General features: G+C 40.2%; 3 protein-coding genes across 11 annotated transcripts; 1 reads left to right on the top strand and 2 right to left on the bottom strand.

Moving 5' to 3' along the window:
- Positions 1–56: 56 nt before the first annotated feature.
- On the bottom strand, positions 57–3,183 carry LOC112180222 (protein ABIL2). Of its 9 annotated transcripts, none has more exons than XM_024318741.2 (11): positions 2,727–3,182; positions 2,425–2,517; positions 2,201–2,323; positions 1,982–2,064; positions 1,719–1,869; positions 1,446–1,545; positions 1,232–1,312; positions 1,002–1,035; positions 838–914; positions 652–749; positions 218–507 (listed from the first exon to the last, which is right to left on the bottom strand). In XM_024318741.2, the coding sequence occupies exons 3-11, from the start codon at positions 2,306–2,308 to the stop codon at positions 331–333; spliced, it is 909 nt and encodes a 302-aa protein (XP_024174509.1). In that variant the 5' UTR covers positions 2,309–2,323; positions 2,425–2,517; positions 2,727–3,182; the 3' UTR covers positions 218–330. The 9 variants fall into 9 exon arrangements, with proteins under 9 accessions (XP_040366822.1, XP_024174509.1, XP_024174511.1 ...); XM_024318743.2 differs by having other exon boundaries at positions 2,201–2,310; XM_040510888.1 differs by adding an exon at positions 57–197 and having other exon boundaries at positions 314–507; positions 2,201–3,183.
- An 897-nt stretch (positions 3,184–4,080) lies between these two features.
- Positions 4,081–6,805, bottom strand: LOC112180841 (26S proteasome non-ATPase regulatory subunit 8 homolog A). The gene is made up of 6 exons (XM_024319400.2): positions 6,618–6,805; positions 5,800–5,878; positions 5,546–5,648; positions 4,917–5,180; positions 4,564–4,675; positions 4,081–4,482 (listed from the first exon to the last, which is right to left on the bottom strand). The coding sequence occupies exons 1-6, from the start codon at positions 6,720–6,722 to the stop codon at positions 4,342–4,344; spliced, it is 804 nt and encodes a 267-aa protein (XP_024175168.1). The 5' UTR covers positions 6,723–6,805; the 3' UTR covers positions 4,081–4,341.
- A 2,635-nt stretch (positions 6,806–9,440) lies between these two features.
- Positions 9,441–11,441, top strand: LOC112180705 (30S ribosomal protein S6 alpha, chloroplastic). Its single transcript, XM_024319264.2, has 2 exons — positions 9,441–9,864; positions 11,014–11,441. Exons 1-2 carry the CDS (start codon positions 9,490–9,492, stop codon positions 11,251–11,253), a joined length of 615 nt encoding a protein of 204 aa, XP_024175032.1. The 5' UTR covers positions 9,441–9,489; the 3' UTR covers positions 11,254–11,441.
- Positions 11,442–21,161: the final 9,720 nt, after the last annotated feature.

Raw genomic sequence — 21,161 nt, 5'->3', positions numbered from 1 at the left:
TGAATAGTAACACCATATTCATACGGTAAATTTGCTCCAACATTGTCGACTGTAAATATGAATGATAAATCTCTAGATCCTTTGGTTCTGTTGATTCGGAAATAGAAGTAGCTTAGATTATTTCATTCAGTCTTTACTTTGGTGAAAGCCAACGGAAAAACTGTTGATGAATAATGACCAAAGCCTTCAAAACATCCCTACAGAAGTAAAAACGAAGCGTGAAGCAACCATTGATGGTAAATGATTTGAAACTTGCAGGCATGGATGACACAAGTACAAAAGAGAAAACTGAAAGGTAAAGATAGGCTTATACTGCTGTGTTTTGTTGTTTTAGTTCTTATCCAAATATTTGTACAATGCAGTATCATTTCTAGATTTGCCCATGCTCAGTAAGGCCTTATAGAATCGTTTATTTTTGCTTGAATCCACTTCAATGTCTTTAGTCCTGTCTCCTTCATTATAAAGGGATAACGAAGCTGATCTCCTAGTCCGAGGCTCCGATGGGTACTGAAAACATACAATGTCTCATCTTAAGTTCATTTGATATTGTAACCATATCTAATATTGCATTGGAAACAACATCTTGTTGAATGCTTTAGCTAGGAGCCTAAAACCAGAGTGAAGTATTAAAACTTGCTGCTAACAGCTTACCCGTAGTTTGGCACTAGAAGAAGAGTTCAGAGTGCTTGATCTCTTAACAGAGCCACACCGTGGAATTGGAAACCTAAGTGGTGAGACTGTTCGTTTCTCTGAATATATATATGAAAAAAAGTAAAACGAAAATCGCCTTGAGCATAAATTATAATCGAAGAAACATGAACAAAGATTGACACAAACCATGTTTGGATCCGATTCTTGTGAACTGAAATGCTCCAGGTGAAGATTCTGGAGAATGCATTAATGAATACTCTTCACTGCATCAGAAATATGTAGAAGAGGCTTGGTGAAGCTTAGATCAAAATACATAAGGTAACATAAAACTCATTGTTCATAACATTTACCTGACAACTGTTGGAGAGGTCTCCCTTGTTGTTGCTTCAAGATATTCACATAAATTGATCATTATCTTTTCCCAAGTAACTTCCAATACATAGTATAACCAAACAAACTCATACCATACGGTAGCAAAGATAAGGCCCTAGTCTCAAATTCTATAGCCATATACATTGATAATTGATAAGGAAATTAGGAAAATATAAGGATATGAAATTCTTTGTGATGAAATCAATACCAGTATTAGTCCCAGACAAGTCCCCTTGAGCATTATGATATATCAATGCAGACTGGCCAACAGTATGAGTGGTTGCTCCACCTGAACACAAAATGTCACCCTTTACTTTTGTAAGTGTATATTCTCTTCTTTTTCTTTTTCTCTTTCAGTCAAGCTCAGGAATTCTTCAAAGGCAGAAATGCAAATGTGATTAAGAGCATGAGAGTATATTTGCCTGGCAAGATATATCGCTTATGGTGCTTAGGAAAGTTTATGGCAAAGGAATGTTGGAATAAGCCTCTTTGAGTGCTAAAGTCTCGGCATGTCCTCAGTCGCTAGGATTGTTTGAGAAGAACAAATGAGTAATCAGTATAAAGGAGGTAAAATGTTCAAACTCTGTCATTCCAAAGTGCTTAATTGACAACAGATTAAAAATGTAATATGCAGAAAATTTGAAGCTGAAGGATTAAACTTAAAAGTTCACAAGGTAATGAGGAACAGAACTGACCTGTTCAAGGCAAGAGAGCCTAAGCTCAGGTTCTGAAACTTCACTGACTTTTTCATCCAAAAATCCATCGACTTTGTATGCCACTGAACCCAAGTGGTCCACTGTATTGATAACTGCTTTGATGACATAATCTTTCAAGGTCTCCACCACACTACCATAATTAGTTTTAATAATCAAGAGCTTAGTATGATATGGAAAAGGCTACAAGGGATTAACCACTCTCTGAATAAACTACATAATTAGAGGAAAAATCTCCAACTCACAATTGTTTCTGATCTTCTTTGCTGTAGGATATTTCAAAATATTCGGCTGCTGAATACAACTGTTTCCTCAGATTCTTCAATTCCTAAATTTCCAATTAAACATTTGTGATAGACTTGAAGTCTTGAACAATATTCCATAATGTTATGTAGTTACGAAAAAATTTCATATAGAATAATATGAACAGTGATTTTCATTTGCATATAGGAGGGAAAACTCACATTCAGATTCTCTGAGAAGAGAACTGTCTGCTTCATGAAGAGTTCGTCATTGTGTGAAGCTTCTTTCGGGGCAGAAGAAACCAAAGAGGAAGAAAGCATTTTCTGCATACCTACAGCATATTTCTATAATAACTTCTGATATTACTTAGAAGCCATGCTAAATATCTGAAAAGCAAAATCGGGTAATAGAGAATTCAAATGATAGTTCCCAGAATTATACTAACCAAAACTATTTACTCAAAGTAAGACAAATATGTGGCTTCAATGAGTTGCTTGAGTCAGATAATCAGAGACCAACATATGAGTGACAAGACCCACTACAATCATATATAAAGAAAACAAAGAAGACATGTCAGATAAAACTTCAATTTCTGCAGATATCATTCTTAAAATGGCCTAAACATATCAAATGTGTGGGTCAATGGAAAAACCATCAAAAAAGGTATAACATTTCAAAGTTTTCTATATTTCCTGCTCAAACAAATACAGAAAAGGGTTCAGTACAGAACAGACTACAAGAACACACCAGGGTTTTGAGGATTGCAATCCAAAACTGACCTCCCACTCAAACCCAATATGTTAAAGATAAAGAAGCACCCAAGTGACTAAGACTAGCAAAAGAAATGGAATGTATTTTGTTCATGCAAAAAAGTCATAAACCTCATTTATTTAGAGCAGTCTCAATCTATCATGTCACATAATTAGCAAGTGGAAGAAGAAAAAAGCCTAATAAGATCAACAAATGGAAGCCACTTGTCAAACACGTGGTGGTTTTGATTGGTTTCAAACTTGGGGACCCTCAAAATTGATAGGAGAAGATGTGTCTTCAATTTGATCTCAACTAAGATCAGCAGTTTTTGCTAACTTGGCTGCAGAAATTTATTTGGTGTAATTAGATCAATGCCTTTGTAGCTCATGCACATTTACTCCAGTGCTTCTCTATCTATAGTATGCAATTTACAAGCCAACAACTTCTGACCCTTTTGATTTATGAGTGTTTGCTATAGTGCAAAGTCTGCAATTATGGGATTTCAATCCATTGTTAAAGCCATAAGAATATGCCAACAACATGTTCAATAATATGGCAGTTGGGAATTCCCCATCAAAGGGTTGGATTTATATGACAATAAAAATGCCACTGATGGACACATTTAATCGACCATCTATTATCGACTAACTCTCTTTTTAGATACAGACTCGATGTAAGAAATTGGTTCTGCTTTTTAGACAAAAAGGTAATTGGAATTGAAGTATCACGGGGGTAATAGAAAGTACTTATTTCGCATCCCGCGTCACATCAAAAGAGGCACAACCGCACAACCATGCAAGCAAGGAAGGATATGGCGTGATTTTCTAATCTTGTGGGTACCGACTACCGACCTTTTCACTTTCTATTATATAAGATTTTTGTCTAAAATAGTGATTTCTACGGAGCTAGAAAAGTATAAGATTTCTTTTGATGTGCTTAGCCTCATTTACATGAATGTGGACAGACACTGTTATCCTTACTAGATAGAAGCGTCGTTAGCCTCGTTTACATAAATGTGGACAGACACTGTTATCCTTACTAGATAGAAGCGTCGTTAGCCTCGTTTACATAAATGTGGACAGACACTGTTATCCTTACTAGATATGGGCACCATAGGCCTCATTAGATGTGGGCATCATTGGCTTCACTCGCATCAGTCGCATGGGCGTAGACATAAGCATTGTTAAACATTTGCCTTGCAGAGTCAACCGTTAACTTCAAATTCCCGTCATTTATACTGTTCGACAGCAATTCCTGTCATCCATACTGTTCGCTAATAAATCGAGCGCGCTAATAAATAAGCAACTATCCAAATGCTGTTCATTCATTTTCCCATAGGTGCAAAGCCAACGAGGATAATAAGAACTTCTCCTTTCCTTTTTTCCAGCAAAGGAGTTTCCAACAAAAACATTCCAAGGAATCAATAAGTACCAATAGTATGATTAATCCCTGCTGTAAATGCTGATTGCCACGAAAGTGGTCAAATTGAAATACAGTTTTGACACATTTTTAGGCTGCATCCTGCATACTACTACAATTGAAAAGAAAATTGAAGCGACAGTATCAGCACAGTCGATGGGTGCTGTGAATAACCACTGCAGCAGCTTTTTCCTTACACAATCCGCTCCAACTCTCTTGCATAACTGAGAGTTTGGTTGATAAGCTGCAGAGAAGGTATCTCCTTGCAAGGGGCGGTCTCCTTGGCCTTCTGGAAATAGACCCCGCCATTCTTTACTTCCCACTCAGGATGATCCTGTATTCAGGGAGAACAGTCTTAAAAAGGCAGTATCTTTCTATGCTGCAGTGATAATTAAAAGCATGCGTATGACATTACCTCGTTGATATAGGCCAAAAGTTCACGCTCAGAAGGGAACAGCAACATTTTTTGTGCGTCCTTAATTGAAAGATAATCATATGCCTTCTCACTGCAGCCAGCTATCTCGTCCCTACAAGTTACAAAACAGATCAACCAACAAAAACTTTCACAAGTAGATGGAAAAAATATGATATGAAGAACTAAGCTATGCATAGAAAAATGCTTTTTTTACATCATCCACAATAGAAACTGAAATGCATTGACGGAGACTTACAAACGGAAAAAAGAACAAAGACCAAAAGCCAACTGCTAATATTAATTACATTTTCTTGTCATGCAATATTACCACTATATCTAAGGAATATAATTACCTGACTGTTTTTGCCAGCAGATCCATGAAATAAACATAAGTTTCATGTGGCACTGTCTGTCGAGCATGCAACACCCGATTATAAGCTCCCTCCATAAAGGATTGCTCCAACTCCACTGCATGCTTGATGCAAGGGTTCTCCAAAGCAGCGGAGGAGAGCAGTTCCAGTTCTGTGTGGAACTCAGCTATTCTATTCTGGACAAGGAGTCTCAACAGGTTGAGGCCTAAGATTGGGTACTCTTGGGTGGATGGAGGAAGTCGGTTACTGTCCAAAAGAAATGTAAATTCCTTTAAAACCATGTAAACCAAAATATTAAATTTTAAAAGGACTGAGAAAGTGATAGACAATAAACAGCGTTCTAACTGCATACAGGGACAAAACCAACAATAGCTCTGCAGCAGAAAATGTGTTATCTTTACTTTAGAAATTATATCTAAAGCCATGTAGACACACACACACGCACACTCATGTATTCTCAAAGACGGGTATATATAAATACTTTTGTGTGTGTGTTCACTGTGACAAATTTGGCCTCTGCTCAATGTCACAGTAGATGCCTATACTGTAGATGCCTCAGTTTTTGCAATAGAGTGAAACTATAAAGAAGGTTTAGGGCTGTGATAAGTTACCGAACATCTGTGTAGTAATGCTTCAGCTGAAAGAAATCCCTCTCAAATGCATCCTGATCCTCAGTCTTCACACTAAGAAGAACAGCATGCTCATATATATCCCCTGAAAGTTCACAAACAATATAAGTGCAAGTGAATAGGCCGATAAATATCCGGAAACTAGTGCTTTTCTCTTACAATATGTCAGGCAACATAATGAACTCTAGATGAATACAAAATCAACAGCATTAGGTGAATTCAGTCAAGAACATTACTTGCTACTTCTAATTCCTTAGCCGCATTAGGTGTATCTTGATACAGGGGCGGTAGGCTGCTGAATTCAGTCAGCATGACCTGCAAAACCAACAACCAAGTTAAGTTCTGCCCATACACAAACATCAGAAATCTAACGAGAAAGTAAATTCCTAATGTCTCCATAAAGTGTCCATGAGATGCATTTTTTCACCTATCAGCTTAACAACCAGCTGAAGAACTTACCTGGGCTCTTTTGGCACACTCACACAGATAAATAATCATACCGAGAATTGCACACTATTAGCAGTATTAGGTGTATCAAAAATCCTTTTTTTTTTCTCTCAGATGTCATACATTTATCCCTTTAGGTTTCACATTGGTGCTCTTGCCTCACATCTCTCTTCTACAGACTACAGTTAACCAGAAAACACGCATCCAAAACAAAGCTACAGAAAACTGCACAAAGCGATACGAATCAAGTTAAAACAAATTATAGCACAGCTACACAGTAGCATATATATCCTACAGCTCCTGCTCCTTATTCACTAAGTGCCGCAAGCCAAAAAGTAAAGAGCTTTGTAAGAGAAATAGGAAAAAGACCTAAGATTTTTCTTCCCAGGGCTCTCTACTAACCCCCCAAGCACTGCAAACTTAACTACAGACTCCAATTGACCCAAAAACCTAATCGAATAGCTGCAATTCACAAGATTGATCATCTAATTTAGCACTAAGCATAGAAGAACACAGCTACTAGCTATCAAAACAAAACATGTCCAGAACCAGCTTAGAATCCCAAATTGAGGAAACAAAGTTAGGGTTTTGAAAAATCGGTAGGTACCTTCAGATCCGATAAGAGGTTGGCAGCTGTATCGAAATCATTACGGATCAACGCCGCTTTGAAACGCCCGAAGTTCTGAGTCAGCTCGTTTAGCTTCGCATCCATTCTCGTCTTCTTCGACCTTCGCCTCTCTCTCTGGTTTTGCTTTCGCTTTTCCTTTTGCTTCTCTCAGACTTCTACCACTCTATGCTTCTTTTCCAACAAGAAATAAGGGGGTTCAGTGTGTAATTGGGCTGGGCTTAGTCTATACTTGGATTGGGCTTCGTTCTATCCATCACCCAGCTCAAATGAAATCATGCACCAAAACAAAACGACTGTAGGGCTGTCAATTAGGCCCGGCAACAGTGCGGTTACGGGCGGACTTAACGGGTTCAACCCGTTAAGATAACCGTCGATGGGTTTGCGGGTTACCCGTTGGAACCCGTTAAGACGGCTAAGGTTTTTTTTTTTTTTTTTATTTTAAAATTCTTTTCTAATCAATTACCAACTAAAACTCGTTAACAATAAATTGGTCATTGAAACTAGGGCTGGCAAATTCTCCCGAACCAAACCGTACCAACCGCATTTGAGTCGAGCCAAGTGAATTGGTAGCTGAAAACTTGGTAACTGAAGTCTTGGTACGGTACAACCGTACCGTCTCCACATACACGGTACGGTAATGGTTTCAATTTTCACATATACATGGTATACCGTACCGTACCGAATACATGTATCATACTCATATTTTTTTAATTTTTTATTCTTTGGTCTTCTTCTTTTGGACTCTTCTTCTCTCTTCTGAATCTTTCTTCTTTCTTCTTTCTTCTTTTTCCTTCTTTTCCCCGTCTCTTCTGTCTCTCCTCTTATCTTCTTCTTTTTAGTTTTTTATTCTTCTATCTTCTTTTTGGATGACTCTTCTCTCTTCTCTCTTCTCTTTCTTCTTTCTTCTTTTTCTTTCTTTTCCCGTCTCTTCTGTCTCTTCTTCTTCTTCTTCTTCTTTCTCATCCCTTCTGATTCTTATCTTTTTCTTCTTTCAAGGTCATTTTTTCTCTTTCTTCTTTCACCTCAGTCTCTCTCTCGAATCCAAGCTCATCAGCCCTCAAACTTTGTTGTTGTCGCTCCCGCTGTCGTCGGACGGGATGTGGCCTTAGGCGACAATGGTAGATGGGAGGAGGAAGGAGAGTTCAAGGGCGCTGAGGGGTGGGGTTTCGGATCTTGCAGACCTAGAAGGGTTGGGATTTGGAACTTGGTTGCTGGTTTGGGGTCAGAGGAGATTGAAACGGATCTCGACCTTCAGTTTGGGGGAGTCAGCGCAATCTAGGAGGTGGTAGAGGGATGGCAGTGGAGTCGGCGCGATCTGGGTGGTGGTGGAGGGATGGCAGTGGAGTCGGCGCGATCTGGGTGGTGGTGGAGGGATGGCAGTGGTGGTAGTGGTGTCGGGTTGAGGTTGACTCTGCAAGATCTGGGCTTGCCTTGCCTAGCAGGCTTAATTCTTGGGCTCTGGCCAGATCGTGGCCCAATCTTAAACTCGGTTGGAGGCCCAACCAACCAATACCAATCGATACCGAGAAGTTGGTAACCGAAGTCTTGGTACCGGTAATGGTACTTCACTTTGTGTACCAATAAGCTTTGGTACGGCAGGTGGTTTTAGACTTGAAGGCCCGGTACTGTACCGAACCCAGCCCTAATTGAAACCCGTTAAGACCCACTAACATAAAAAATTCATTTATTTATTTTTTTTTTTGCATTTTTTTAAACTCTTTTTCACACCCATTATCTATTAAAACCCTTCTCAAAAATAATTATAAAAAAGGTTTTTATTTTTTATTTTTTTTAAACCCTCTTCCAACCCATTACCCATTAAAACTCTTTTTCATTGTTGATTTTCATTAAATCGAACTATCAAAAGTTAATAGATATTGGGCTCACAATTTTATAAAAAAAAATAAAAAATTCCTCTTCTAACCGGGTTCGATGGCTTCCGTTGTGCAGCCCGTTTCCACCTGTTAACTAACGGGTTGGCAGCCCATTAACACGTTAAGTTATCGGGCGGAAATAGGCCTGTAAATGGACCGGGTTTGGATCGGATCGACCTAAATCCAAATCCGTTTACTAAAAAAAAAATTCGATCCAAACCCGCTCCGTTAACCCGGCGGATCATTGATACCTCGATCCAAATCCATATCCGTCGGATTAACGGATACCCGATCCGTTAATCCGATCCATTTATAATTTCAAATATTTTTTAATTTTAAATAGTAATATTAAATTTATATCATGATACCTCATAAGATATTAATAAAATATTAAAATAATATGATCTACATGAAGAGTATCACCAAAAGTAAAATTACATTATATTTTATATTTTAAAAAAAAAAATAATATATTAATAAAAAATAATATTTTATTATTACAAAAACGGGTCGGATCATTAACGGATCGGATCGACCTAAATCCAAATCCGATCCGTTTATTAAACGGGTTAACGGATTCGGATCATTAACGGATCAACGGATCAAAATGTTCGATCCAAACCCGTCCAATAGTCACGGATCTGAAGCGGATCCGGATCAAAATCCGGTCCATTTACAGGTCTAGGCGGAAATAAATGAGTTTTTAGCGAGCGGTTAACGGGTCATGGGCTGAATTGCCAGGACTCGTTTTTTTATCATATGAGTTCAACCCATTTTATTTTGTATGGATTTCGAGTCGTGTAGGAACTCCACGATAAACGACTCACTGAATTGGGCTTGGTTCCATCTACCATCGAGCCCAATGAATAAACGACGCGTCGTTGATGGTCCCTTTGTCCGGCCTCTCCCATAATAGTCATCCCCAGTTTCCTTATCAATTATCCACTGAGGAACACGCTCTTTTCTGCTTCAAAACAATGGCAGCTTCAACTTCTTCCCTCATTTCCACCACTTCGAATTTCCTGTTTCGCCCCAAAACTCTCTCCCAAATTCCATCCCTCTCCTTTCCTCCCACAACCGCAAAGCCTCTCGTTCACCGGACCCGACCCTTCCCCAGTTCGGGCCTGACCGTCAATGTCCAGTCGCTGGAGTTCTCCGGCTCGTTCTTCGAGGGCGGAGGGTTCCAGTCGGAGGACGACCCGAATTCTCCGTCCGGGCCTGGCCTAACCGCCGCGGAGGACAAGGAGGACCCGCCGTGCCCGCCGGGGCTCCGGCAGTACGAGACCATGGCGGTTCTCAGACCCGATATGTCTGAGGATGAAAGACTGGCTCTTACCCAGAAGTATGAGGAGGTAAAAGGCTCTTAAATTTGCTTACTTTTTGTGGGTTTCAATTTTGCTTTGGTTTGGTGGCTGCGAAAATTGTGAGGTCAAAAGTAAGAAATGTGTTGACTTAGGATCATAGACTTAGCTTGTGCTTGAAGGTGGTGCAATGGAGTTGGTTATTTTACCAAACTGATTCAATAGTCGAAATGTGTAACAATAACTGAAGCCTGTGATGGAAGGTATTTGGATTTGGATGCAGTTCATTATGGATTTTGGGCATTTCAGTGATCTTTGAATTTTAAAAGCCTTACATTGTGGTATGAACTATGAAATTATTTTCTTTATTGGAGTGAAGATGGTACCTTGCTGATGAACTTGACCCTCGCACGTCATAACAACTTTTGGGTCTGTTTTCTATGGAGAAGCAATCTTCACATTCCATAATGTGTTTAGTTTTTGGAAGTGCGATGATATTTCTGCTTAAACACTTGATTCCATTTCAAATCTTTGCATAGAGTGGGTTGTAGTAGAGTGAAGATGATTGATGCGCAATTAACTACAATACTTATATGAAACACAAGCTCTGCCCTCATGTTCTTTGTTATATTTAATGCTATCATCTTGAGAAGCTGGGAATTTATCGGACAAAATTGATAGATTATGACCTTCCTCAGAGCAAATGCTTGGAAAAGCGCAGTAGGATCATATCATTCCCATGGATCACTCAAATAATCCTCTGATGTCAAGAAATGGCGTTGTTTACTCCCTGAATCTAAGTTTCATTGTCTTACCCCTCCATGCATGCTTTCTATAAACCATTGTTTAGCTATGAATATCTTTAGATTTTTCATTGCTCTTATCTGGACGTAATTGAGTCTCATACTGGCTAGAACTTTAGACATAATTATCCACCTCTTATAAACAAGCAAGAACTTATCTGAATATAATTGAGGTATTATATTATTAAGATAACAAACTGCTCAGAAATCAGTTGAGGTTTGGCTCATGGTTATTTCATTAGAGCATGCTCTTATCAACCTTGCAACTTATCTTAAATGAATAGAATAATGGTGTCTGTGGCAAATCATCAGATTAACTTATGCAACCTGTAGTTCCTATGAAGTTATAAAACTCAGAAGTTTAGTTGTTGCAAGTTTGACTGTTCATGTTTTGCAGTTGCTTATAGCTGGAGGTGGCATGTATGTGGAGGTCTTCAACAGAGGAGTGATTCCACTAGCCTATAGCATCCAGAAGAAAAACAAAGCTGGAGAATCCAACACTTACCTGGATGGCATCTACCTACTCTTTACATACTTCACAAAACCTGAGTCTCTCGAGTTTCTTGAACAGAATTTGAAAGCTGATGACAATGTCATCCGATCTATGAGTTTCAAAATAAGGAAGAGGAAGTACTAGTGTAGGTTAAGGCTTTTGTCTATCTCTGAGAGGAAGAACAGGAAAGAAGAAAAAAATCATGTACAATGTAATCCCATATGCGTTGAATCTTCCATTTTTCCCTTGTTATTAAAATTCAGTTCATTCAGTTTTTTGTTATAACATAGTTGATTAATGATCAAAGGAAATGTATGCAGTTGACAAAATTATATTTAGAATTCGAATGGCAGGGACTCCTGATGGTATTCCTAGAGGGCTGAATCCCATCTTTGGTGGTACACTCTGGATTTCGAAGTTGAATCAGATGATGAAATAATGCATGAAAGCAACTAGAACTTTACTTTCAATAGAATATGTGTATTTGATCTATCGCAGGTTCATGTCATTGTTCACCATGTCTTTTAACACACCAGATTGCACGATCTCTGAGGAGGGAGTTGGCTTTTTACCAGAATCATATTCAATTGCCTTATATTATGGTTTTTTCATCTTTAGGACCATTGATTCATATACCTATCCTTCTTGGCTGGCACCAAGTGAAATTCACTTGCTTTTAATCATGGAGGCTTATCATGCATGACATAGGGCACAAGCCGCCGGCTAATAGAGACTGGAGTTGGTCATTCCTTTCATTAAAAAATCGAGATTTCATGACTGCTAAAGGATTACTAAGATTTAAAGTGAAAGCACTTTACTCAGTAAAAACATGTGTGAATTAGGACAAGGTCATGTAATGAGAGCAGATCTCCAACACGGTTTCTTCATGATCCACTAGTAGCAGTAAGATCTCCTCGATTCCATCAAGGGACGCCCCAAAATCAAATTGTATCCTGGAAATGCTTAACATAGAGGACAAGTTGCATCAAGGAAGAAGAACATAAAAGAAGTGGAAAATACAATAAAAAAAATATAGAGGCACCAAGATTCTTCCTTCCTTTTTACCTTCTGGTCATGCTTGCTTGAGTGGAAGATTAAAGAATAAGTATTCTTCATATTTCAAATTTTCATTCATCTAAAAGAAGAATTACTCCTTTGCAAGAATCTAGTGTACTTGCTTTTCCAAAAAAAAAAAAAATCTAGTTTATGTTGTAGTAAATAGGTAAAATGTCTATATCATGGAGTATGCACTTAAGAAGTGGAGAATGTGTGGTTTGTATGAAATGCACATTGAGAGGTAGAGAAATTGTGTAGCAAATATACTAATGTATGTAGGGCAAATTTACACTACTTTGTAACCCTATATAAACCCCCTCAATATGAGAAGAAGACTCACCAATTCACTCTTCAGTTTCTCTGAAACACGTTATCAGCACGAAATCGCTCTAGAATTAGAATCGAAATCGATTAGAGTAGTGAAAGTTCATGATCCGAACTAGGTCATTTTACCAACCTTACAAGAAACCCCCAAATCCTATCACATATTAAAGCCCTTGATCCCAGAAGCTCAGAACCGGTCTCAGAACCTCCAAAACCGGCCAAAAACAGCCTGAACCGGCCTCTGGAATTCCTGAACCGCTGCCGAACCGCTGCCGAGGCCCCTGCACACCACCTGCCGAGACCTGCCGAGCACCTGCCGAGAGCCCTGCACATCACCTGCCGAGCAGCTGCCGAGGCCCCTGCACACCACCTGCCGAGACCTGCCGAGCAGCTGCCGAGGCCCCTGCACACCACCTGCCGAGACCTGCCGAGCACCTGCCGACAGCCCTGCAGACCCCCTGCCGAGCACCTGCCGACAGCTGCCGAGCCCCCCTGCCGAGCACCTGCCGACAGCCTGCCGAGCACCTGCCGAGCATCTGCCGGCAGATCTGCCGAGCCATTTTCCGACCACTTTTCGGCCACTTTTCCGGCAACTTTTCCGGCCACTTTTCGGACACTTTTCCGGCGACTTTCGGACACTTTTCCGGCGACTTTTCGTACACTTTTCCGGCGACTTTCGGACACTTTTCCGGCGACTTCCGGACACTTTTCCGGCGACTTTCCGGACACTTTTTCCGGTCAATTCTTAAGGTAAACTTTTCTAAAAGTTCCCGTTTTTGAAGTTTTTATTACTTTTCTCTTCTTTTCACGGGGACTTCCAACATCCCTTATTCTACCCCCCTTTCTTCTTCATAGGGGAGACCAAAAAGGCCGAACTGTGGGGGTTCGTGCTCACTCCAAGCTTGGAGCTTGTAGAGTCCTCCAAACTTAGAATTTGTTGAGAAGAAAACAATCGACCACATACATCATTGTTTCGATTTAACCCAAAACCCCTCTTGGAATCAAGATTTTCTTGGAAGCGACTACGCTCAGAAAATCCCTAATTTCTTGAAAGCGATTACGCTCAGAAAGTTTATAGTTTTTCGTGGTAGCCTTTTTCGCTCCGAAACTAACCCTATTTTCTTGTTGTTCTTCAGGATGAGTAACCTGAACAAGTTGAGCTTCAACCCACTAGGGACAACAGGCGCAGGATACCACAGGTGGATCCGTGATATGCGCCAGCATCTTAAGGCTGATGGGATCCTGAGTACGATCCAAGAGCCGAGTCAGGACGTGCTTACTCCTCAACAAGCTCTTGCTTTTGAAGCAAATAGAGCAAAGAGAGAGGCTAATGAAGCAAAAGCCATCATTCTCATGACAAGGCACATGAATGACGCGCTCCAAAATGAGTACCTCAATGAGGAAGACCCAAGAAAGCTATGGGTAGAACTCGAGCAGCGTTTTGGCAACGTCCGTGATTCCCTGCTTCCCGACTTAGAAGAGAGATGGCAAAGCCTCCGCTTCTGTGATTTCAAGACAGTTCTTGACTACAATTCGGAAGCACTTCGTATCAAGTCTATGATGGAATTCTGTGGACATCAAATCACTGATACAATGTTGATCGAGAAAACTCTCTCTACCTTCCCTGTCTCTGCATTAATGATAGCTAAAAACTATCGAATTGATATCAATGCTAGACGCATCACAAGATTTCATGAGCTAATTGGTGTCATGAACGTAGCTGAAAAGCACGACAACATACTTGTGAAGAACTATAACTCTAGACCCGTGGGAACCAAGTCAATTCCGGAGTCTAATTATAGTCGCACCTCCAAGGGAGGACGCAAGGAGCGAAACCCTAAAAGAATGGATAATTATGGACGTTCAGGTCCATATTCTCGCCCTAAAGAGGAAGGAAACCGCCAAGATAGGCGTGCACGGAACCGTGGTGGTAAACGTGTGAAGAGAGAGCGAGGCCAAGCCTCCGGTTATGGTGGTAACACCACCAATGGAAACAACCGTTTTCAAAGTGCTCCTAAAGCACCTCGATCAAGGGAACCTGACCATAATGATGCTTGTCTCCGATGTGGACTACCTGGACATTGGGCAAGGGCATGTAAAGCATCCCAGAATGTTGCAAACGCGTACAAAATGTATCGTGAAGCAAGGGAGGCAAATTACATGGAACAAGAAGATCAAGATGGCAATCTCGATCTAAGGGTGGAAGACGACAAAAATCAAAACCCAGAAACTGGCGATTTTGATTAAGTCTTTTCATTTTCCAAGAGATGTAGGCAATCGCCACATTATCCTATAGTAGATGCCAATGGGATTAATCTTTCTTCAAAAGTAGGCATACTCAATGTAATTGTGATGTCTAGGAAGGTTTTGAGATAATTGGTACTTAAGCGAGCCTTTGCTCCACCAACATCTCTCTACTCACCTGGTCACTTTTGCATTGGAATTACCGAAAGAAGTTAGACGACTACCATTGCTTTGCATTAACTAAGTTTATTGGATTACGCTTTCTTTGATGAAATAAATGATGATGTAATTCCGTTTGGCTTATTAATAAAAGTTGAGTTCTTTCCTTTATGACTCCTTTTTAATTACGAGCTTTTCTCTTAAGGAATGGATGAACTACAATGTCTCGCTGATAGTGCGACTACGCACACCATTCTACGACATAGGCAATTATTCTTGGAGATGTTGCCTACATATTCCACTATGACTACGATGGCTGGGCCATCAGGTTTAGTTCAAGGACATGGAATGGCCCAATTCCTATTGCCAAATGGCACCTTGATTAAAGTCACTGAAGCTCTCTATGCTCCTAAGGCAAATCGAACCTTATTGAGCTTTAAAGATTTAAGAGCCAACGGATTCCATGCGGAAATGCATACTGAGAACGGAAAAGAGTTCCTTTGCATTACCTCTAATGATTGCGGACGAAAGCGCATCTTAGAGAAACTTATGTGTCAATCTAGTGGACTTTATGTCACTACAATTCGACCAATTGAATCCAATAATGTCATAAGAGAAGATCTCTTGGATTCTGACACATATTGGCTTTGGCATGACCGACTAGGGCACCCTGGTCGTGATATGATGCTCCGTATACTAAAGACTTCACACGGACATCCATTCTTCAGAGTGAGAAGAAGCAAGAATCGAGAATTGATTCCTGGACTTAACAAGACCGCAACAATTGCAGCATCTGGTGCTGCAGCCGTCTTGGGGCGCCATAAGGCTGCCCAAGTCCCATGTAATGACACCAACCATGAGCATAACGCCATGATTGTTCCTCCCAATGGCTACAATGCCATAGAAGGAGATGTAGTCACACATTTTGCTTCTAATAGCGCTACAGACGCTCAGGCCCAACCAAAATCCTCATTGGTTGCTTCTAAGGCCCCTCGCTCATTTTGCAAAGCCTGTTCCTTCGGGAAATTAGGACCGAGACCGTCCTACGCAAAGGATCCTAAAATACTCATTCCGTTCTTACAGAGAATCCAAGGGGATATCTGTGGACCAATTCAACCATCATGCGGACCTTTCAAATACTTTATGGTATTGGTTGATGCGTCGACACGCTGGTCACATGTCGCGCTGTTGTCCACTCGAAATGCTGCTTATGCTAAACTCCTCGCCCAGATTATCCGTCTACGGGCTCACTACCCTGACCATCCAATTAAGTCAATTCGACTTGATAATGCTGGGGAGTTTACATCGAAAACATTCGATGACTATTGCATGTCACTGGGGATTGATGTAGAACATCCAGTTCCCCATGTTCATACCCAAAATGGTCTCGCAGAAGCTGCTATCAAAAGACTACAAATGATAGCACGGACATTAGTAATGCACACTAATCTTCCTGTTTCTGCTTGGGGATATGCAATATTACATGCAGCGACGCTAATTCGTCTACGACCCACTGCAACCCAATCTTACTCTGCGTTACAGCTAGTGACTGGGTACGAGCCTAATATCTCGCACTTACGCATTTTTTGGTGTACTATTTATGTGCCTATTACGCCGCCACAGCGTACTAAGATGGGTCCACAACGACGAATGAGCATTTATGTTGGATATGAATCTCCAACTATCGTCCGCTACCTTGAACCCTTGACAGGCGATCTCTTTACCGCTAGATTTGCGGATTGTCACTTTGATGAGACAGTCTTCCCATCATTAGGGGGAGATAAGAACACAAATGTTCAACAGGAACGACAGGAATTGTCGTGGTCTGTCCCCACTATGTCTCATCTCGATCCCCATACCGCACAGTCCGAACTTGAAGTGCGAAGAATAATCGAGCTCCAGAACGTAGCAGACACTCTGCCTGATGCGTTTTCTGATGTTGCTAAAGTGACGAGATCACACATACCTGCTGCAAACGTGCCTGCAAGGATTGATGTCCCGAATAATGGACATAACGCCACTCCTATAACGCCAGGAGATGGCACCATTGCTCAACATGGCAATAATGTGGCATCTATGGCTGCAGGTCCCGCAAGGAAGCGCGGTAGACCGATTGGTTCGAAGGATACTCGCCCTAGAAAAAGAGCGAATGAGGCACAAATAAATCCTTTGATCATCGATACTCAAAATCCATCCCATGAGAATGTTCCGGATTATGGTTATGTCCAAGAGACATCATTGGGGGACGCCTCAGTGTCAGAGCCTATCCATGAGAACATAGAGATCTCTGTAAATTACACTAGTGTACATGGGACGTGGGAAAGAAACTCCATCATCATTGATGATGTATTCGCGTATTCAGTGGCGCGTGAGATTATTGAGACCGATGACATCGAACCACGCTCCGTTGATGAATGTCAACGTAGAGCTGATTGGCCAAAATGGAAAGATGCGATCCAGGCAGAACTTGATTCTCTAACGAAAAGAAAGGTATTTGGCAAAATTGTACCAATACCACCCAACACCAAACCAGTTGGTCACAAATGGGTATTCGTTAGAAAGCGTAATGAGAAAAACGAGATTGTAAGATACAAAGCTCGTCTCGTGGCGCAAGGCTTCTCACAACGCCCTGGAATCGACTACGAGGAGACCTACTCTCCCGTAATGGACGTTATTACGTTCCGCTACCTTGTCAGTTTGGTAGTTTCCGAAAAACTGAACATGCAGCTTATGGATGTGGTTACTGCATATCTATATGGGGATCTAGATACGGAGATATACATGAATATTCCAGATGGAATTCAACTACCCAAATCAAGTGGCTCTAATCCACGGAGCGCGTTTGCAATTAGATTGAAACGCTCACTATATGGATTAAAACAATCCGGACGGATGTGGTATAACCGTCTAAGTGACTACTTGATTGGTAAGGGATATGTCAATAACGAACTATGCCCATGTGTGTTCATAAAAAGGACAAGTTTCGGATTTTCAATAGTAGCGGTTTATGTCGATGACATGAACATAATTGGCACCCTTAAAGAGTTAAGGGAAACCGCTGAACACTTGAAATCCGAGTTTGAGATGAAAGATCTTGGGAAAACACGGTTTTGCCTCGGTTTAGAACTTGAGCACCGTAGAGATGGTATCCTGATTCATCAATCAGCTTATACCCAAAAGATGCTTAGGCGTTTCAACACTGACAAAATTAAGCCTTCAAGCACCCCAATGGTCGTCCGTAGTCTTGATCCAAAGAAGGATCCATTTCGTCCAAAAGATGACGATGAAGAAGTGCTAGAGGCAGAAGTGCCCTACCTAAGTGCAATAGGTGCATTATTGTACTTAGCACAATGCACGAGACCAGACATCTCATTCGCTGTGAACTTACTAGCTAGATATAGCTCTGCGCCAACACGACGCCATTGGACTGGTGTTAAAGATATCTTTCGATACCTAAGTAGTACGATCGATATGGGCTTGTTCTATCCCTACAGAAAGAAGATGGATTCGGACCCATCAAGTGTCAGGAACGCCACATATAGTGGATTGCGTTCCCTCTCCCCATCCCAAAACGATATAAGTGTTTTGGAAGGTTTTGCTGATGCTGGGTACCTCTCTGACCCACACAAAGGTCGCTCCCAAACTGGTTATGTTTTCACCATGGGAAAAACCGCGATATCTTGGAGGTCTACAAAGCAGACCCTAGTCGCTACCTCTTCAAATCATGCAGAGATTATTGCTCTTCACGAAGCAGTTCGTGAATGTATATGGCTTCGATCCATAATTACGCATGTTCGAAGCAATTGTGGTTTGAAGTCTACCACAGATGAGCCAACAAGCATTTATGAAGATAATGCTGCTTGCATTGAACAAATGAAGCAAGGTTACATCAAAGGCGACAACACCAAGCACATATCCCCCAAATTCTTCTACAATCAGCAACAACAGAAGCTCCTCAAGATCAAAGTGAACCAGGTTCGATCTGAGGACAATGTGGCAGACTTGTTCACTAAGTCATTGCCCAAATCCACGTTTGAGAAACATGTGGCAAGAATTGGCTTGCGGAAATTATCTGAACTCCCATGATCGTTGTCATCAGGGGGAGACACAGACATCAGGGGGAGATGTCTACATGTTCATCTCAAAAGCGTGAAGGGTGTGTTGTGCTCTTTTTCCCTTTCGACCGAGGTTATTTTTATCCCACTGGGTTTTTGTTACTCGGCAAGGTTTTTAATGAGGCAACAAGAGAAGCACCATGTTATCCAGAAACAAACTCCACACTCAACGCGCGTTGTGCTCTTTTTCTCCTTCGACCAAGGTTGTTTTTCCCACAGGGTTTTATTACTTGGCAAGGTTTTTAACGAGGTAAATTAGAAGCGCACCTCCAAGACAATACTACTGACATGATATATCCAAGGGGGAGTGTTGTAGTAAATAGGTAAAATGTCTATATCATGGAGTATGCACTTAAGAAGTGGAGAATGTGTGGTTTGTATGAAATGCACATTGAGAGGTAGAGAAATTGTGTAGCAAATATACTAATGTATGTAGGGCAAATTTACACTACTTTGTAACCCTATATAAACCCCCTCAATATGAGAAGAAGACTCACAAATTCACTCTTCAGTTTCTCTGAAACAGTTTACTTGATATTGCAACTGATAGACGTCTATCAAATTAACACTAAAGTTATATTTGAACAATTTTTTTTTTCCGATATTGTAGGTTTTTTTTTTAATAAAAGAATTACTTCATATAATAGATACAATCATATTGTAACACATCTAGAAAACAACGTTGGAGTGTTATCAAATGATAAGAAATGTGTGCTAGCCTCAAGCCAGAGTAGCCATTACATACCATTTCGCTGTCATTTACCGACAGAACAAGAAGATGTGGTAGTACCCACCGTGATACATAGAGATAGGTCCACTCATCGAACATCCAATGACCAAATAGCTTGAATCCTCCTTCAGTACTACTCCAGAAGATTCACTAGTTCCACAGATGCCAAACAGTAGCGTATTTTGTTGAATCAAACCTCTGGGATTCCAAATACGAAACCCTAAAGAATTAGAGTCCATCAATTAGGTCCGCGAAACAGCCCAAGTCCAAAAGGTACCCAAAACTGATTTCGGCACCCAAACAAATTTAGGCCTTATGTTGGGTCTCCAAAGCTTTTTGAGCACCCTATGCAATCTCCCCGTGCATCACCGCAACACCATCGTGGGCAGGGTAGTTCTGCCATGACTGACTCACACTCACCATCATGATGCAATTGCAACAGCCACTGAACCGCTTCAAAACCGGCACCGATATAGTTGGTTAACTTGTGTTATATTAACATATATTCAACAAGCAATAATTTTTTTTTTTTCAGCTCAATACAATTTGGTCTAGTTACATTAGTGCTTATTTTATAAGCAAAATTTCTTGAGTTTGACTCACAGACTAATTTATTATATTTTCTCAGCTATAATATTATAGTTGTTTATTGACGTTTATTAATATATATATATATATAAATATATATATTTTTTTTTCAAGCAATCAGCCATTTAAAATTGGTAAAGTATAGTATGGTTTAAAATTATCCATCATATTTTTTTCTCTCTCAATTTTTCTTTTGTCTTATATGAAAGGCTTAAGTTTGATCTCATAAGGTAGTTCTTAGATTTGACATTGTAGATGCCATGCTTTTTCTTTATGTTGCTGAAATGTAGTGTTTATGTGATGATGAAAAGTTCAAAGGCACCAACATGACTCTAGTCCAGTGCATGAAGAAAGATTTTTTTTTTTTTTTTTTAGCTAAAGAAGTAGTCATGAGCTACTAAAGAAGGTATAAACAACTTCAAAGGAAAATATTTTTGTTCCTTTCATTTAGAAGAACAAATTCTTTGCTTTATATATGGCAGTTGATATTCAGAGTCTTTAGATTGGTATTTGGCATATTAAGTTCAAATCCCTTTGCTTTCAAAATATAAAAAGATTTAGTCGAATAGAAAAAATCATAGAAGAAGTGGACTTTCTATAGAGGGAATAATATTGCCCTAATATATATAGACATCAGGACCGGTCCTGAAGTTGTGGAGGCCTGGAGCAAAAATCTATATGAGGCCTTACTAATTCCAACATAAAAAAATATATTATAAAAACTTGGTCAAATTAATATAACAAGGCAAATAAAAATAATATATAAGAATGAAAAACATAATAAATAGGAAAATTAGCCGAAAAAGAAATGAAAAGACATGAGAATGTAAAAAGGA

The sequence above is a fragment of the Rosa chinensis genome, chromosome 7, assembly GCF_002994745.2.
Source record: "Rosa chinensis cultivar Old Blush chromosome 7, RchiOBHm-V2, whole genome shotgun sequence".
NCBI classification, from domain to species: Eukaryota; Viridiplantae; Streptophyta; class Magnoliopsida; order Rosales; family Rosaceae; genus Rosa; species Rosa chinensis.
This window is presented reverse-complemented; position numbering and strand designations above follow the sequence as displayed.

Excerpts from the sequence above, each read along its gene's own strand:
- LOC112180841 (XM_024319400.2), bottom strand. The coding sequence starts at position 6,722 with ATGGATGCGAAGCTAAACGAGCTGACTCAGAACTTCGGGCGTTTCAAA. Across the intron at positions 5,879-6,617 it reads ACCTCTTATCGGATCTGAAG|GTCATGCTGACTGAATTCAG; the intron begins GTACCTACCGAT and ends TTGGTTTTGCAG. Across the intron at positions 5,649-5,799 it reads TAAGGAATTAGAAGTAGCAA|GGGATATATATGAGCATGCT; the intron begins GTAATGTTCTTG and ends GTGAACTTTCAG.
- LOC112180222 (XM_040510888.1), bottom strand. The coding sequence starts at position 2,308 with ATGCAGAAAATGCTTTCTTCCTCTTTGGTTTCTTCTGCCCCGAAAGAA. Across the intron at positions 2,065-2,200 it reads TCTTCTCAGAGAATCTGAAT|GAATTGAAGAATCTGAGGAA; the intron begins GTGAGTTTTCCC and ends TTGGAAATTTAG. Across the intron at positions 1,313-1,445 it reads TAAGCGATATATCTTGCCAG|GTGGAGCAACCACTCATACT; the intron begins GCAAATATACTC and ends TTTTGTGTTCAG.
- LOC112180705 (XM_024319264.2), top strand. The coding sequence starts at position 9,490 with ATGGCAGCTTCAACTTCTTCCCTCATTTCCACCACTTCGAATTTCCTG. Across the intron at positions 9,865-11,013 it reads TTACCCAGAAGTATGAGGAG|TTGCTTATAGCTGGAGGTGG; the intron begins GTAAAAGGCTCT and ends CATGTTTTGCAG.